Consider the following 16,675-nt stretch of genomic DNA (forward strand, 5'->3'; position numbering starts at 1 on the left):
GATCACGAGGTCGAAAGATCGAGGCCATCCTCCCTAACACCGTGAACCTCGTCTTTACTAAAACAAAACAAAACAAAATAGCTGGGCGTGGTGGCACGAGCCTGTAGTCCCAGCTACTTGGGAGGCTGAGGCAGGAGAATAGCTTCAACCTGGGACGCAGATCTGGGTTGCAGTTAGCTGAGATCATGCCACTGCACGCCAGCCTGGGTGACAGAACTAGACTCTTAATCAATCAATACAAAAAATGAGCCGGGCGTGGTGGCACGTGCCTGTAATCCCCGCTACTTGGGAGGCTGAGGCTGGAGAATTGCTTGAACCCAGGAGGCAGAGCGTGCAGTGAGCCAGAAATAGTGCCACAGTACTCCAGACTGGGCGGCAGAATGGGACTCCGTCTCCAAAAAAAAAAAGAAAGAAAGAAATTCTTAGTAAAATGTGAGGAAAGATGTCTAATTTGACTAGAGGCTGAGGTACCTTTTTCTGGAGCATAGTTCACATACTTGGGAAGAAGGGTGATGCCTTAGAAAAACATTGAATGTCAAAAGTGAGGAGTTTGGAAATGGGGAATTGCTGAAGTATTTTAATTGGAGAAATTGATTTAGCCAGTATTCTTAACTATTTCTATCAGATATTATTGTTTTTAATATTTAGCATTATTGTTTTGAATGGATAATACGTTTGTATAGTTCAAAATTCAGAAAGTACTAAAGATTGAAAAATCTTTTCAACTACTCAGTTGCCTTCTGTGTAGGCAATATTACTAGTTAATTGTGTATCTCTCCATAGGTATTATACTAGCCAGGGTTGTGTGTGTATCTATATAAATATGTGTATTTATACACATATATGAGTCAATGTAAGCATAAATATATACATAAGTATTTTACTAAACAAATGATAGCATGCCATATTTAATTTGATTCCTAAAAATCTAACACTGTATTGAGAAATATCAGCATAAAAGTTGCTGTGTTGACTGTATGTGGATAGTTACATTTTGCCCTATTAGAAACAGTGCTGCAGAGAATAACTTTGTATGTACTTTATTTTCCTACATTGGAAATATTTATAGGGTAAATTCCTAGAAGTTGAGTCACTGGATTAAAGTTTCTGTACTCTTATAATTTTGGTAGATATGGCCAAATTATTTTCCTTAGTGTTTATACCAATTTATACTGCCACTATATTGTTTTCTTCTGTTCCTCACAAAACAATACAGTAATAAACTGTGAATTTTGCCATTCTGATTGATGAAACATGTTGTCTCTTGTACTTTCAAAAAAAATGTGGTTAAATATACATAATGTAAAACTTACCCCTTGTACTTTAAAATGCTTGGGTTCTTTTTTTTTTTTTTTTTTGAGACAGAGTTTCACTCTTGTCACCCAGGCTGGAGTGCAATGGCACGATCTTGGCTCACCACAACCTCCGCCTCCTGGGTTCAGGCAATTCTCCTGCCTCAGCCTCCTGAGTAGCTGGGATTACAGGCACGTGCCACCATGCCCAGCTAATTTTTTGTATTTTTAGTAGAGACGGGGTTTCACTATGTTGACCGGGATGGTCTCGATCTCTTGACCTCGTGATCCACCCGCCTCGGCCTCCCAAAGTGCTGGGATTACAGGCTTGAGCCACCGCACCCGGCCTCTTTTTTTTCTGAGAGGGACTCTTGCTCTGTCGCCCCAGGCTGGAGTGCAGTGGCCCATCTTGGCTCACTGCAACCTCCGCCTCCCAGGTTCAAGTGATTCTCCTGCCTCAGCCTCCCAAGTAGCTGGGATTACAGGCCTGCACCACCACCCCCAGCTAATTTTTTGTATTTTTAGTAGAGACGAGGGTCTTACCATGTTGGCCAGCCTGACCTCAAGTGATCTGCCTGCCTCGGCCTCCCAAAGTGTTGGGATTACAGGTGTGAGCCACCATGCCCAGCCAAAATTACATATCTTTTTACAAGAGATTGGGTATTGTGGCACATTTTAATATAACTTGTATTCTTTCTCGGTGTTAACGTGTTACTTCATATTTTTTCCACTTTCTGTTGGATTGTTTTATTTTTTGATCTTATAAATATGTAGGAGCTTTTTGTTTGTTAGAAAAATGAGATCTTGGTAATATGAGCTAAAATATTGGTCTAGTCATATTAATCGCTTAAGCTACCCACTATAAGATAGAAATCATTCTCCCGTGTTTTATTGCTATTATCCCTTTATTTCTTACATTTCAGTATTGCATCTAGAATTTAGGTTAGTGTAAAATGAGGAAATAACTTTTTTTTTTCCACATGGCTACCTAGTTGTCTAACTGTTGGCTTTGAACTCTATTTCAAAATCTATCTTTTTTCCTACTGATTTGAAATGTCACCATAATTATTGACCAAGTTTTAAAAGTTTTTTGATTTCTGGACTTCTTGTGACTTGCCTATTTCATAATTATTTTAGCTTTGTAATGTGTTTTGATATTAAGCAGAACAAATTTTTCTTCATTGCTCTTCTTCAGTATTTCTCTGGCTATTAATCATCTTTTTTTTTTTTTTTTTTTTTTTTGGATTAACTTCTTTAAAATCAGCCTGTCTAATCACCATCAGCCCCAAAGCTTATGTTTTTATTAGGACAGCATTAAATGTAGAGATTAGGAATGACCATCTTTATGATATTGAGTCTTCCTGTACATTTCTTTCTATTTCCTCTGTGGTGTGTGTTGTTTTTTAAAATATTTTTCTCTAAGTTTTTTTGTTGAATATTTTCTATTGGTCCATTTTATAGGTTACTGATCCTGGCCTTCTGCTGTGTCCTGTCTGCTGTAAATCCATGAATGAATTCTTAATTTCAGATATTTTATATTTTAGTTTTAGAATGTCCACTTAATTTTTTTTTAAATAAATTTTAATTCTTTGTTGAAATTCTCCATCTTTTAAAAAAAATCTGTTTTATCCATCTTTTTATCTTATTTTCTTAGACATATTAATTAATCATGATTAAAGTCCACTATTGGTAACTTCATATTTGAGTCATTGTGAGTCTGTTTTTTTTTTTTTTTTTAATGTGCATCATTATTTTTGGATGGGATACTAGACATTGTGAATGAAAAGTCTTGGAGCCTCTGAAACATGTGTCTTGTGAAAATTGTTTTGCTTTGGCAGTCTGATGAAGCATCAATGAATGACTTTTATTCTTTCCATGGTTGCTTTTAAGCTTTGTCAGGACCAGTCTGTTTTAGTCCTCCTCCATGTATGCACAGCATAGGAACAGACTAACAAGAGCAGAATTTATTGTAGATTTTTTGTCTCCTATTCTTTTTCCTCTTCTCCAGGATTTTGGTAGCACTGAACTCTGACCACTTTCTCTTTTCAGCAAGACTGCTGCTTTGTACTTGAGCTCTATTGGTCTGTAGCACAGTTTGGAAACTCTCTTCAGGGAAGAGGCTGGGGTGAATGTAGAACACACTAGTATGTTCCCCCTTTTCAGTGATTATCACCCCTCAATGCATTGCTGTTTCTTTTTTTTTTTTTTTTTTTTTTGAGACGGAGTTTCGCTCTTGTTACCCAGGCTGGAGTGCAATGGCGCGATCTCGGCTCACCGCAACCTCTGCCTCCTGGGTTCAGGCAATTCTCCTGCCTCAGCCTCCTGAGTAGCTGGGATTACAGGCACGTGCCACCATGCCCAGCTGATTTTTTGTATTTTTTTTTAGTAGAGACGGGGTTTCACCATGTCGACCAGGATGGTCTCGAACTCTTGACCTCGTGATCCACCCGCCTCGGCCTCCCAAAGTGCTGGGATTACAGGCTTGAGCCACTGCGCCCGGCCCTGCATCGCTGTTTCTTTAAATGTTTTATTCAGGTTTTAAATTCTTTTTGAAGGTGAGGTGGACTGCTACTAAGGGCGCCATCATGGTTGAAAGAGAGTCTCACTTTTATTATGCAGATTTTCACTCAGTCTCCTAGATCATAGATGGTATTTCCATTCTTAGTTGTCTCTAGTTTACCCAATCTAGAGATACCTGTGGCCTTTCAAGATGGGAGAAGAGTCGTTTTCTGACTGGGAGAGGTGGAGGAGGCAAACTGAGTGTCTGATGCTTCTTTCACAGGCTTTTAACCAATCCTGTTTGAGTCCTCATATTATCCTCACTCTTAGATGCCCCAGTACTTCCAATTACTGAGCTAGTTTATGGTGGGAATCGACTTGTTTCTGACTTATTTCCCACTGCTGGCTTAATACATCCTTTCTCTAGTCTCCTTAGTTGCTGCGTGTTCTTTTGGGTTTGCCGGCTTCCAGAACTGTATTGCTGTGGCCTTCTCCTCTGTTCTTGCCTTTCAGTAATCCCTTTAAAATCATGTGAGTTAGGTTTGGAGAAGTAGTAGAGGTAAAGATGGATAGTCAATTGAGTATGTTTAACTGTAGATTGCAGTTTATTTATTTTTAGGTTTTAAAGAATTAAGCTATAGAAATTAGTATCATGACTTCTTTTAATTTGTTGATGGAAATGGCTTTCTCCATCATTCTTACTCTTTGTGGCTAAGAGTACAATTCTAAACAGTGTTACTGTTTCTTATTTTCTGACTTTTAAATTTTCTTCTCCTTGAGTCACAGACTAATAGAGTTGGTAAGGTCCATAAAACGGCATTAAGATTGAATCTTTTGTGTTTCTAAATAAAGAAAATGAAGTCCACAGGAGGCAGTTAGCTTTTGATTATGTAGCTAGTAGTCTTGTCTCTTCATTCCAAATTCATTGCTTTATTATATGACATAACTTTGGAAAGCTCAAATATCAAAAAAGTCTCTGAGTTTTTCCTTTTTGCCTATCTTCAAGATCAGATATGTATTACAGAGATTGAATTGGTATAATTATTACAGACCTTAAGAACACTGTAGAGTGAGTAAAGTTGGTATTGTGATCTTCATTTGATAATGGAAACCGAATGCTAGAAAAGGCAAACGTTAATTTGAGTTTATTACAATACTGAAGTCAACAGGATTTGTATGTTCCTTCAGTTATAAGTTACGGTTTTGTATGTGGAGGCTTGTGGTATAATTTGTTATTGTCTTCTATTTCATTTGGTCTGAAACATTTTATAGAATTATAATTCAGTTGAGAAGTCTCTCAACTAGGAAAAAGTAGCTTAGTTAAATGTAAGATCTATTTTTTCATGTTTTCTCTTTTACTTCCTCTAATGTACACTGACTTTACAGAAAAGGAGAGCTTGTCTGCTGTTTTCCTGAAAGTCAGCTACCATAAGTTTTTTGTTGTTTGCGTTTGATGTATTTGATGGCAATTAGAATCATCTTTCTTCACTCACAGGGTCAGTAGATTCTCTTCTGCTTTATAGAGTTAGAGCCATAGTGCTCAGTAATGTTGTTGGCAGGAGAAGGCAACACTAGGGACTTCTGGAGTTTCCATCTTGTTAGTGTGTTCCCTAGAAAGGAATGGGCAACTACATTCTTATTAAGGAATGGCCAAATTAACTTGATTTTGTTTTCTTTTGGCAAAAAGTCACAGAATAAGGGTGGTTGTGAAATAATTTCATTATATGGCTATTATTTAATTTATGAAATTTAGATTGCTAAGATGAGTTTATCTTGTTTTGTTTTTTTTTCCCTAAGTAGCATAGTAATGTAATATATTAAACATTCATATTCTGGAGAAATCATTACATTGTGTCTGTTGCCCATATAGCTGTTATGTTGTACCACTTAACACAACTTGGACTTGAAAATATATTGGGAACAACTTTTCTTCTTTAACTCACTGATGCTAAAATGCTGTAACAATGGTTTATTTCTTGTTTCTTTTAAAATTGCTAAAAGCATTCTTGTTTTCTAAGGTAGAAAAAGGCTCTTTCTCACAAAATTTCATGCAGCATAATTATCTCATTATTGCTACCACAGGCTGAGTTCTGCCCTGTGGTCTGGTCTTGCAGGCCCAGAATATGAACTTTGTCATCTAAGGAGATTGTATCATTTTTTAGAGGCAAAATAAAGTTAAAAACAAATTTAGCATGAGATGGATGAGATGAGAACATGGATTTATTTGTGGTAAACTGCCACAGAAATTTAAAAAGCATTTCCCAACAAGCTTATTTTCTCCTAGAATGGAATCACCCACTGGAAGCCTGCCTTCTATGAATGGAAGTAGAACAGAGCAAGCTAGGTGAATTAAATGTTTATCAGTTTTAGATTAGCGTAATAAATTCATGGATGTCTACAATAAGGGTGATATTGCCAGTAAGTGGTACACATTATTGCTCTTATGACTCCTCTCTTTCACTTTTTTCAGCTTTCATTACCTAGCTTATTATATTCTGGGTTCTGAAACTGCCACTTTTTTGAAATTACTATTGCTAAAGCTAGTAATGACCTTAATTTTCTTGGTTTGATAAGGGTTTAAGTATGATACTAAAAGTAGAAATATAAAGAAAAAATTAATAAACTTGTTTACATCAAAATAAACCTTTATGTTTAAATACAGGCAAACAGGATATAAGGGAAAAATTATTTATGACAGATAAGGGCTTCATTACATAAGGAGTTTTTACAAATTAAAGACTAACCCAATAGAAAATGAATAAAGAACATGGATGAATAGTTAAAAAGAGAAGAAATAGAAATGTTCAATAAATGTGGCAGGGCATGGTGTCTCACACCTGTAATCCCTGTGTTTTGGGAGGCTGACGCGGGCAGATTACTTGAGTTCAGGAGTTCAAGACCAGCCTGGCCAACATGGCAAAACCCAGTCTCTACTAAAAATTTAAAAATTAGCCGGGCATGGTGATGCAAACCTGTAATCCTAGCCACTTGGAAGGCTGAGGCAGGAGAATCGCTAGAACGTGGGAGGAGGAGGTTGTAGTGAGCCGAGATTGTACCACTGTACTCCAGCCTGGGCGACAGAGTGATACTCCATCTCAAAAAAAGAAAGTTCAATAAATGTGGAAGAATTTTTCAAATTCAGTGGTAAGCAAAAGACATTAAAAATGAAACACCAATTTCATTAGACATAAGGAGTAACAACAATAACAAATAGTGACACAGTGCTCATATGTGCCAAGCACTGTTTTCAGTACATTATTTACGTTAACTAATTCTTCCAACAGTTCCGTAAATGTGTACTGTGGTTATTCACATTTTACATAAGACCAAACTGAGCACATAAAGATAAGTAACTTGGCTAAGGTTACATAACAAATAAGTGATAAAGCTAAGATTTAACCCCAAGCTTTCTGACTCTAAAGTTTTAGTGTTCTTTACTACCCTTTATTGCTTCTTAAAGATTTTGATAAAAAAACAGTATTTTGTTTTTATAAAGAACATTACAATAAACATCTCCCTGAATATAAAAAAATAATAATAACCAGTGTTTATAAGGTTATCTAGTAGTAGGCACTACTGGTTAAATGTATATTAGCTATTAGCAGACATTTCTATTTAAGACATTCAATATGTTTGAAAGCCACGCTGTCACATGGGCATATTCGTTGAATTCAGAATTTGTCCTAAGGAAATGCTTACAATAAGCACATTAAAACATATGTACAAAAACTATCTGAAATTGTTCTATAATAGCAAACATTTTAAATGAATGTTGAATAAGAGGGGATTCGTTGCATAACTTCAGGAAGTAGTGTATTTGGGTTTCATTCTCTTTGAAGAAAATAAAGTAATGCTGCTAATTAATTCATGTAAGAAAAAGTTTGCCTTTCTCTCTATACATGTTAAATATATGCAGTATTTGGCTTTCCAAAGTATTCTTACAAAATTGAAATATCACCTTTTTTTCTCTTTTTAGGTATAATTAGGTTCTACTAGTAAAGTATATAAAGTGTAACTTTTAGTAAATATTTTAAATATCCCTTTGTTAAATGTTAGCAAATCACTAAAGAATTAGAATTTGAATTAAACATTAAAATTGTTATAATGTTATAATGTTTTATCTCTCATGTTGTAAATGCTTTATCTTTTTTGTTAGTTTTTTAAATGCCCAGTGTATCTGTAAAGATGCCTTAGGAAAAGAGTCATGGAGAAGTATGTTAGACTACAGAAGATTGGAGAAGGTTCGTTTGGAAAAGCCGTTCTTGTTAAATCTACAGAAGATGGCAGACAGTATGTTATCAAGGAAATTAACATCTCAAGAGTAAGTATATTTTTAGTTTGGTTTCATGAGTAATAGTTTGGTTACAATAGAGCTCATTGTTAGAGATTTTCTTTTTAAAAAAGGAAAAGGTAATCTATAATCTAAACCAAAAGACTGCTTTATTCCCGCTAATATCAGAATACTCTATATATGTTCTTTTAGATTTTTTTCTATGATACGTGCTTATGCTTACGTGTTTAGAAATATATACCTGCTGTTCTGTATCTTAATTTAGTTTAGACATCTTAAAATGTTTCTGCTTACAGATTCAACTCATTCTTTTTAACTTCTTGCTATGTTTTGTTGATTGAACTGTGTTAATACCAGTGTGTTTTAACTAGTCCTGTATTGATGAAATTTTAGATTGTTTATTAATAGTTTAATTTACTGTTTTCTTTTTCCTCCCATTTAAGATGTCCAGTAAAGAAAGAGAAGAATCAAGGAGAGAAGTTGCAGTATTGGCAAATATGAAGCATCCAAATATTGTCCAATACAGAGAATCATTTGAAGGTCAGATAAATTTTGTGAGAGAGTTAAAAAAATCCTAAGACATGGCCGGGTGCGGTGGCTCAAGCCTGTAATCCCAGCACTTTGGGAGGCCAAGGCGGGTGGATCACGAGGTCAAGAGATCGAGACCATCTTGGTCAACATGGTGAAACCCCGTTTCTACTAAAAATCCAAAAAATGAGCTGGGCATGGTGGCACGTGCCTGTAATCCCAGCTACTCAGGAGGCTGAGGCAGGAGAATTGCCTGAACCCAGGAGGCGGAGGTTGCGGTGAGCCGAGATCGCGCCATTGCACTCCAGCCTGGGTAACAAGAGCGAAACTCCGTCTCAAAAAAAAAAAAAAAAAAAAATCCTAAGACATTAATAAATCTTTTTGTGAATGCATTCTTAGGAAAAAGATATCATTTTTGCTTAAAAATATATGCATATGAATATCAGATTGATTCAAGGGCAGTACTGATATATTGTTTCTGCATGTTTTTGTTGGTTGGTTGGTTTTGTTTGGTTTTGTTTTGTTTTGTTTTGAGGCGGAGTCTTGCTCTGTGGCCCAGGCTGGAGTGCAGGCACATGATCTCAGCTTACCACAACCTCTGCCTCCCACGTTCAAGTGATTCTTGTGCCTTAGCTGTATAATTTAATACTGGCTGTTCCTGTGATTGCTTTAAAAGAAGCAATATAATAAGTGAAGTGCAAGAATTTGGATAGAGCAAGAACAGTAATTTACATATTTTAAAACTGAACTTCCAGTAAGTGCTGCCACTGCTACCACCAAGAAAATGTTCTGATCTTTAGAAAGTATCCTACTCAGTATGCTCCTCTATACTTCACTATTATAATATTGAGATATATGGAAAATTTTCTCAAGTTCTTAAAGTACTATGGCTATAATGCTGTTTTGGAACTATGTGCATTATATTTAATAAATGCAGGTATTAAGATAAGACAAAGCTTCTCTAAAGGCAAGTCAAAGTGGCTTATTGAAGTCCTACCCAAATATTTTCATCATTATTATAAATTTCCATAAACTAAATAACAGAGATAATCTAGATTGAAAGCAGAAGATAAGTGAAATGACTCAGGGACATATCACATACCAGTTTCAGAGTCTGAATTAGAGCTAAAGTATATTCCCAGATGAACTCAGTATCTTTAATAAAAGTATGTTGTACTTTTATGAAAAGGTGATTCAGTGAATGTATTATGTCATAAGGTGCTCTATTTTTTTATGCTGGCAGTGAAATGAAGATTTATATTTCATGTGAAAGAGTACAATATTAACCAATTCTTCCTTTTGAGGACCTTGAGTTTTCCTTTATCTTTCTCCTGGCATCTATCTTTTAGTTTCTTTTGTTGTTGTTGTTAACAAAATTTTAATATTTCAAGTTAAAAGGTTTTGAGCAAATGTTCAGCAGATGTTTTGGGTTTATGTTGATGGCTTCACATAGAAACATCTGTATGATTCAAAAGGGGTGACATATTTTAAAAATAAGGCTTTATTATTTCTCTTGCATTTTAAAAGAATACGTAGCTCATGACAAACATAAATGATAGCATACTCTGTAATTTTTTGCTTTTTGTTATGCTACATACATTATAACATCTATATACATATTTTATAAGTAGTGAATTATACAGATTTCAGGAGTTTTTTTTCACATTATAATTTCTCACATGTATATTTGGATGATCTTTCCAGGTCCATCATAAAAAGTCATAGAGATTCTTAATTAGCTTATCATAGATTGTTATCCCAATGGCACATTACAAGCAGTAGATCAAAAGATATGTGCACCGTGAGTGACAAGAATGTCAATACAAAGTATAAGAAATAAATATTCCTGGAGGGTGGGCAAGGTGGCTTACAACTCTGATTTCAACAGCTTTGGGAGGCTAAGTTCAGAGAATCTCTTGAGTCCAGGAATTTGAGACCAGCCTGGGACCCCATTTCTACAAAAAAATCAAAAATTAGCCAGATGTGGTGGTGCATGCCTGTGATTCCAGCTGCTCGAGAGGCTAAGGTAGGAGGATTGCTTGAGCCTGGGAGTTTGAGGCTACAGTGGGCCATGATCGTGCCGTTGCACTCTAGCCTGAACCCTGTCTCAAAAGAAAAAAAAAATACTATTGTAATTAAGACTATAGCACAGACTAAAATAAATGAGAACTAGGAAAACCATTCTTTGAGTTGTGATAGTCTCAATACTATGTAGTGATTCAGAGAGTATTAAAAGTTTTATTGGCCACTCTTCCTTACCTAAGAAGTAAAGGATGGAACGAATAATTAAAGTGTTCTTCTAAGCTGGATACCGTAGCATGGGCCTGTAGTGTCAGCTGTTGAGGAGGCTGAGGCAAGAGGTTCACCTGAGGCCAGGGGCTCAAGGTCAGCATGGGCAAAATAGTGAGACCCTTTTTCTTTAAAAAAAAATAAATAAATAAAGCCTAAATTAAAAAAAGAAGTGTTCTTCTAGTCCTTTTTATCCATAAGAAGAGGCATAGAAGTCCCTTTCTCTGTGAACCAGTACATAAAGGTGGATGGGAGAGTGCCCATCTTCATGTTTGTTCACCAATCATATACAGTTTTTTAAAAAGAGCATAAAATCAAAGAAAGTTCCCAGAGGGTGGAAACTGTGTCCTGTTATGTCCTATACACTGCTGAATCCTTAGAATTTATCACAGCATTTATTATTGTATTTGTTTAATAAGTAATTGAAGTGGATAAAGCAAAGCTGAGAATTAATGGCCAGTTGGAAAACTAAACCCATCTCTGATATGATGTATTAGTGCAAAAACATGATTTTATATGTGACATTTAAGGAATTGTATTTATTGAATGAAATCAAGTATATTTATCTGCATTTTGTTTATATTTCAAAGATGTTTAGGTCAACGTAAACAGTACTATTCAATAAGATGGTGTATTTTTAGTAGAAATCATTAATGATGGAGTTTTCTGTTAACCCAAGGCATTATACAATCTGTGTGACAGGTATACCTTGACTTTGTGTCCTGATTCATTGAGTGTGGTCCTGTTTTTTGTTTAGCAGCTGCTTGTTAAGTAAGCCTTAAAGTACCTTTAATTCAGCCATGCTTCTGATGTATGTTTTTAAAAGTGGACTGTAATGTTTATATTTTGTAGAAAATGGCTCTCTCTACATAGTGATGGATTACTGTGAGGGAGGGGATCTGTTTAAGCGAATAAATGCTCAGAAAGGTGTTTTGTTTCAAGAGGATCAGGTAAGTTTGCATGTGCGAAATTGACTCTTACTCTATTATTGAGAAGTAGTTCAAAATTTGTTTATGTGTGTATTTATTTTAACTGTAAATACTATAATTACTATGGCAGTTTGGTGTTATATCAATATTTTAATCATTTTTCCCTCTAATTAGCTGCCAGCTTTGTTCAGTTGCCCATCTAATTTGCAGACTGTAATGAGATATTGTTATCTGTGTGATAATGTTATATATAACATGTGTCTATATGCCTTAATTATTCATTATAACTGGTTAATCTATAACACGTCAATCTGGCTTACTGCTGCCAGACTATATATTTCTAAAACGTGGCTGTGCCAGATAACTCCAGCTCTAGAAGCCTTGCATTGGCAACTGCATGAAATCTAATCTCTTTTGATTTGTCAGATCTCTAAAATATGGCCCTACCCTACCTAAGCAGCCTTATTTTTTTCTATTTCCTAATCTGTACCTCTTTTCATTCACTTTAACAGATATTTATTGAGCATGTACTTTGTGTTAGGCACTGGGCCACATGTTTGTACATTTCATTCTCCTTCCTGTGTATTTACTCTGATTATTTCATTTATTTTGGTAAGCCTTTTCCTCGGACTTTCTGTTATTAATACTCTACCTTTTTTTAAAGCTCAGTTCAAGTCCCAGCTTCTTTAAATTTTCCTTAATTACTCTAATCTGTTTCCTTCTCTACACGCCTATCACATTCTCATTATCATCGGTTCTTTATTTGAATTGCTTGCTTCTACATAGGGGAGTAGAGGGAGCACTGTGCTGGGAGTGTTGTATTTGTTATCTCTTCTAATTTGGATACATTTTTCAATTTATAAGGAATCCAAGAGAGGTTACGTGACTTGCCCCAAATCACATAGTGTTTGAATCCACCTCTAACTCTAAAGTTTCCAACATTTTCTTTTCACACATTTAAATTATAAAAGCATTGAAGTATACAGAAATGGAAAGGCTTTCTCCACACTTTTGTTCCTAAGATTACCACTGTTTTTAGTTTGGTGTATTCTCCCAGACTTTCTTTTCCATACTTATACATGTACATAGATATGTGCATTAAGACACACACATTCAGAAATGGAATATTATTACTGTTTTTAAGATAGGCTCTTGCTCTGTCACCCGAGCTGGGTGCAGTGGCACCATCACAGCTCACTGCTGCCTCGTGCCCCTGAGCACAAGCAATTCTCCTACCTCACCCTCCTGAGTAGCCCAGCTAATTTCTTTTTAAATTTATTATTATTATTATTTTGTAGAGATGAGGTCTTGCTATCTCTAGAATATTATTATTTTGTAGAGATGAAGTCTTGCTAAATTGCCCAGGCTGTTCTGAAACTCCTGGCTTCAAGCAATCTTCCTCCTTTGGCCTCTCAAAGTGCTGGGATTATAGGTATGAGCCACTGTGCCATTTCTGGCCAGGTACAGACAGACATGGGTTTGAGTCCTTGCTCTGCTTATCAACTTGGTAATTGTTCTGTTAACAAGGTCTGAGATCATTTCCTCATTTGTTAATAGAGCGATACCTACTATACATGTTGTAAAAGTCAAATGATAATCTATGTTAGTATATACAGTGCTATTTTTATTAGAACATTGTCAGATATATTTTATTGTGCTTATTTTCATTCATTTATCCCTATCAAACTTTAAAATGTTTGCTATTAAATATTTCACTATAAAGCACATTGATAGTCTGTAGATTTGATTCTACTACTCTTTGATACGTACTTTTAGTACATAATAGGGTGTGTGTGTGTGATACAAGCATATACACATACATGCTTGTACCTTGTCTTCCTGGAAATTATTATGGAGATCTGTATCATTCATCCGTCAGTGAAGTTATTCATCATAAATGACAAATATTTGGCAAGCCATTCTTTTAAGTTAATAGCATTTTTTCTACCCTTCTGAATAGCAAGTTTTGTTAGCACAAATAAGGATGCTGTTTATTTTAGCCTATTTAAAATAGGAAGAGGTCATTTAAACTACATTCTGGGCTTTGAAACAGGAAAACTTAGAGCTCCATTAGACTGTAGCTTGGCATTAGTTTGAGAGGATTTTGTACATTTCTAGCATGTAAGTGGGGAACAGGAAGACCTGTGAAACAGATAATTCTCCAGCTACTCAAGCCATTCTCTTCAGTGGTAATTCCTTGTTTGCATCTTTACTGAACAAAAATCTAGTTAGGTTAAGAAGCAAGTTTATTAATAGAGAATAATGAGATGAACTAAGTATATTCCCTTAGACAGTCTCTAGATAGGTATTTTTAAAGTGTGCCAGTATTTTTGCCTTATTTGCAAGTTTTGAATGGGTTTCTTTGATTTTCAGAATATGTTCTTGATCAAAATAAAATCTAGACTCATTAGGGTTGGTCCAAATATTTAGGTGCAACAAGAGTGTTAATTAAGCAAAGAACTTGAGTTTGCACTGAAAACCTAGAGCCTTACATGATCAAACAACTACTAAGGTTACAGAATTGATTTCTGTAAGTTTTTATAAGGAATCTTGGATTGGATTTTTTAAAACTTTGTTGTTTGTTCTTGTAGCCCAACGTCAGGAAACTCAGCATTCCTGGTATGGTCCTTTTCAGGAGCTTTCTGGCAAGCATCAAGCAGCAAAGGCCTATTTGATAATGAGACTGAAAGGCCGTGGTTAGTTTATTATAGTAACCAATAATAGAGTAAAATGTTCTATTAGGGTGGAGTACATAGATTTGATAAGGGCTTGATAAATGGTTTTATTGAGGATAAAAATGGAGAGCAAAGTTATGGACAAATCTCTGGGGCATTCTCATAAAGCATGCATTTTATGAAATACAGCATTTTACCTATGCAGACTTATCCTAGGAAAGACTGAGCATCTTTTTAAATTTGGCAAGTCTTCCCAGGCAGGTCTTATGGCAGTGTTGAGCTAATAGTTACAATGAGAAGTATCCTGAAATTTTTATTTTTTTCTAACAAATAAGTAACATTCTTCAGTTACTTATTTAATCAAAGTGACAAAATATCTTAAAATATAGATGAAGGAGATACACTTACAAGGATCTTCATAGTGAGGAACCTTTGTTCAAAAAACATCAAGTGATAAAATCAGTATAAAGCAGAGAAAATTATTCTGGTAGACATTAAATATCTACTCTTTGAGCAAGTCATACAGACAGTATATGGTAAGCATACTTCTAGTTAGGAGCTCCAAGATCAGTTTACCATTCTGATAGAGAAACCAAGTTCAGGTTTTTCAGTTAATATAATATTTGGCAATAAAACCTTCTCATGCCTTTTGAAAATTAATGAATAAACCCATCAAAACTGAGCATATTTGGGAAAATACTATTACATTTTATTACACATAGAAATCTCAGTTTTAGAGCAGAGAAGATAGATCGTAGTACTGTTTTGGTACTGTGAGGCAGTCCACACTAATGCAAAATAACATACACTGTAATTCAGACAACTATATGATAATGACATATGGTCCTTGATATAATACAACATAACATTTGAATTTAAAAGTATTCTGAGAAAGAGAATGCCATTTTCAAAACAGTATTTTATAAATATCAATATGGAACTAATGTGTACAATGAAATAAGCACAGATTAGAAGCAGGGTTACAGTTTTAAAGGGCTTCCTTTCCTCCTACCCCTACCCCAGTAGTCAAAGCCTAACGTAGCGACAGTCTGAACTAGGGTAGACAAGGGGAATGGAAATGTAACATTTATACTTATATTTTATAAGTTCTGCCTGCCTTCTCTGCTTTGCTTATCCATTTCAGCAAAACCGAGCTCAGAATCACCTCTTCTGTTCAGCTTTATTTTACCACCTCCACGCTGAGTTGGCTGTCCTTCTCTGTGCTTTGTCAACACTCAGGGCATTACCTCCCTTTAATTACCGGTTTACTTTCCCATCTCCCTCAGTGGTCTGTGCTATGGATCAATAAACAATGGCCTGTGAACCAAATTTGGCCTTCTATCTCTGGAAATAAAGTTCTATTGCAACACAGCTAAACTTAATTGTTTGGATATAATCTATGGTTGCTTTTGTGCTGTAGTGGAAGAGTTGAGACAGAAACCACATTGCCTACAAAGCCTAAAATATTTGCTGTCTGGCCATTTACAGAATAAACGTGCGGACCCCTGGTCTCTGAGCCCTTTTTTTTTCTTTATCTTTTTTTTTTTTTTTTTTTTTTTTGAGACGGAGTTTCGCTCTTGTTACCCAGGCTGAAGTGCCATGGCGCGATCTCGGCTCACCGCAACCTCCGCCTCCTGGGGTCAGGCAATTCTCCTGCCTCAGCCTCCTGAGTAGCTGGGATTACAGGCACACGCCACCATGCCCAGCTAATTTTTTGTATTTTTAGTAGAGACGGGGTTTCACCATGTTGACCACGATGGTCTGGATCTCTTGACCTCGTGATCCACCCACCTCGGCCTCCCAAAGTGCTGGGATTACAGGCTTGAGCCACCGCACCCGGCCTGAGCTCTTTCATTAACTCTCTTGGCTAGTTCCTGCACATATCTAGTACATTGTTGGTGCTGAATAAATTTTTGTCAAATAAAGAGGTACAGGTTCGGGAATTATGGTAACAGAACACTATCTGTGAAATGGGACATGAGTGATTTCTAGGATGTGTTCCATTTCTACTGGTAAACTCCATTTTACCGGTAATACTCAATTTAATTTTCACCTTTTTTCCTGACCTCTCCCTGGTTCAATTAATTGCTGTCTTACTGTGTGTATCTCTGTTTAAAAACTTACACAATTATTATAGGTATTTGTAAGTATATTCCTGCCACTGTACAGACT

General features: G+C 35.8%; 1 protein-coding gene across 14 annotated transcripts in view; it reads left to right on the forward strand.

Moving 5' to 3' along the window:
- The window catches only part of NEK1 (NIMA related kinase 1), a 214,063-nt gene that overhangs the window by 2,165 nt on the left and 195,223 nt on the right, over nucleotides 1–16,675 (forward strand). For all 14 annotated transcript variants that reach the window (XM_074396985.1, XM_039479149.2, XM_039479148.2 and 11 more), the window contains 3 exons: nucleotides 7,948–8,112; nucleotides 8,526–8,622; nucleotides 11,752–11,849. In XM_074396985.1, coding sequence (XP_074253086.1) covers nucleotides 7,996–8,112; nucleotides 8,526–8,622; nucleotides 11,752–11,849 — 312 coding nt within the window. In that variant the 5' untranslated portion in view covers nucleotides 7,948–7,995. The remainder of the gene's footprint in view (nucleotides 1–7,947; nucleotides 8,113–8,525; nucleotides 8,623–11,751; nucleotides 11,850–16,675) is intronic.

Source organism: Saimiri boliviensis, chromosome 3 (genome assembly GCF_048565385.1).
Source record: "Saimiri boliviensis isolate mSaiBol1 chromosome 3, mSaiBol1.pri, whole genome shotgun sequence".
NCBI lineage: Eukaryota > Metazoa > Chordata > Mammalia > Primates > Cebidae > Saimiri > Saimiri boliviensis.